The sequence below is a fragment of the Neomonachus schauinslandi genome, chromosome 15 (genome assembly GCF_002201575.2).
Source record: "Neomonachus schauinslandi chromosome 15, ASM220157v2, whole genome shotgun sequence".
Taxonomy (NCBI): domain Eukaryota; kingdom Metazoa; phylum Chordata; class Mammalia; order Carnivora; family Phocidae; genus Neomonachus; species Neomonachus schauinslandi.
Window position 1 is genome coordinate 1,363,717 of NC_058417.1, and position 903 is coordinate 1,364,619.

Consider the following 903-nt stretch of genomic DNA (forward strand, 5'->3'; position numbering starts at 1 on the left):
CCCGCAGCAGACACCCGGCGCGGCCACAGCGTCCCGGGCGCACAGAGCAGGCCCAGCAAGCGCAGCGCCGGGGCAGCCGGCAGACGCTCCCGGAGGGCAGGGCGGGGCCTGTCTTCCAGGAACAACTCCCCGCTGTGGATGGAACTAACGCGCACCTCAGGAGACTCACCTGTCCCTTTTCTACTTTTATTCTCTCTAGTTCAGCTTTTAGGCTAGAAATGGAAGCTGGAAGGGAAAGAGGAGAAGTGTCAGCACGCACTGATTATTTTGCATTGAGGTTTTCTTCCTTTACACCCCTTTCTACCATAAGCTCGATCTCAAACGATGAAAAAGCAGTCAGACACTGAGCGCGGGAAACCAGCGCCCCTTTCTCAAGTACCCCCGGCGCCCCCTGCGGCAGCACGGAGCTCAAGTACAAGCGAGGCCACTCGGAAAGTGTCCTGCACCACGTCGAAGTCTGGGGGCGGGGGTGCAGCCCAGCAGGGCTCTGGGGACACCGCGGGGTTCTGCCAGGAGCGGCCAGCTCCGCTCCCTGAAATAGGGGATTTTTGTTGTTTTTAAGTCCCAATTACATTTGAATTTGCTCTGGATGTATCAGAACATCGGAAAAGCCCTTCGTTCTTCCCTATACCTCCCCTACCCACGTTCTGCCTTCCACATTCTGAAACCAGACAGTACTGTTTAAAATCCCAAAGTCGGCCCCCACCCACGACCCGCGTCCCCGCCCACTTCCCCGGCCCCGCCCACGACCCGCATCCCCGCCCACTTCTCCCCGGCCCCGCCCACGACCCGCGGCCCCGCCCACTTCTCCCGGCCCCGCACGGCCCGCGGCCCCGCCCACTTGACCCCGCCCACGGCCCGCGTCCCCGCCCACTTCTCCCGACCCCGCCCGCGTCCCCGCCC

At 62.7% G+C, this 903-nt stretch overlaps 1 protein-coding gene across 6 annotated transcripts in view; it reads right to left on the reverse strand.

The window, feature by feature from the left end:
• The window catches only part of RABEP1 (rabaptin, RAB GTPase binding effector protein 1), a 98,391-nt gene that overhangs the window by 3,584 nt on the left and 93,904 nt on the right, over nt 1-903 (reverse strand). For all 6 annotated transcript variants that reach the window (XM_021694585.2, XM_021694589.2, XM_021694587.2 and 3 more), the window contains one exon: nt 170-225. In XM_021694585.2, coding sequence (XP_021550260.1) covers nt 170-225 — 56 coding nt within the window. The remainder of the gene's footprint in view (nt 1-169; nt 226-903) is intronic.